The following is a 992-nucleotide window of genomic DNA, read 5'->3' on the forward strand; positions in this document are numbered from 1 at the left end:
ACTGTCAGTATCTGTACATTACTTGAGTGGTATTTTTTATGGAAACTTGTGACTTTTACTTAAGTAACTATCTGTCTTTATAACTTTCACTTGTAATGGAGTAATATTTGACCAGCAGTATCAGTACTTTAGAGTCAAGTAATGGAGTTTTGTACTTTGTCCACCTCTGAATTTAACTAACAGACATGATCACAGATCCAGCAGAAACTGAAGTCAGTATGACTGCTGGGTTATTATTCAGAGGTATCACACTCTTTACATTGTTCATCGTTTCATAGCTTTGATTTCATTCCCAGTTTCACAGACTGAGTCTCTGTTTTCTCTTGATTGTGTCTCTCATCTGTCCTGCAGTGATTGTGATTATTGTTGAGTTTGCAGCGTTTGCTGCTCCTACTGTGATTCTTCTTCAGATCATCTGTGCAAGAAGAGCTGGTGAGTTTTTGAGATGATTCACATTGATCTGGAACGATCTGCATTCATGAGAGCCCAGTAAATGCTTTTGTGTTGAATTATTTTGCAGGGAGGAAGGACTTGCAGCACCGAGAGGAAATAGAGATGAATACAATATTAGAGTAAAATACTCTACAAATAACAGATTACAACAAGATTTATCTTCATCTTGATGATATGATGATATTTATACAGCTTACGTCGATATTTGCTCCATGTACTGAATGCTTTAAATATAATATTAAATACAGAGATCAACAGAAGTGCTTTTAATAACCATGAATAATTATTACAGAAATCCTAATAGAAATGCATGGTAATGTTCTAATCTTGATTCATCTAATCATTGCATTGAACTTTTTACAGAAAGCTTTTTAAATGTTGTAATAGTCCATGTTAACTGATGATGCATGATGCATGGTATTGTTCTAATCTTGATTCATCTAATCACTGCATTTAATTTTTTACAGAAAGCTTTTTAAATGTTGTAATAGTCCATTTTAACTGATGATGCATGCTACACGTGTCTGTTAATTATCATA

At 33.6% G+C, this 992-nt stretch overlaps 1 protein-coding gene across 1 annotated transcript in view; it reads left to right on the forward strand.

Annotated features, from left to right (window-relative positions):
• The window catches only part of LOC107684457 (uncharacterized), a 10,353-nt gene extending 9,755 nt beyond the window's left edge, over positions 1–598 (forward strand). The window contains exons 5-6 of the mRNA XM_016480707.1: positions 297–432; positions 521–598. Of these exons, the coding sequence (XP_016336193.1) occupies positions 297–432; positions 521–576 (192 nt within the window). The 3' untranslated portion in view covers positions 577–598. The remainder of the gene's footprint in view (positions 1–296; positions 433–520) is intronic.
• The last annotated feature ends 394 nt before the right edge of the window (positions 599–992 follow it).

Source organism: Sinocyclocheilus anshuiensis, unplaced genomic scaffold (genome assembly GCF_001515605.1).
Source record: "Sinocyclocheilus anshuiensis isolate Anshui unplaced genomic scaffold, SAMN03320099.WGS_v1.1 scaffold525, whole genome shotgun sequence".
In the NCBI taxonomy this organism is placed as follows: domain Eukaryota; kingdom Metazoa; phylum Chordata; class Actinopteri; order Cypriniformes; family Cyprinidae; genus Sinocyclocheilus; species Sinocyclocheilus anshuiensis.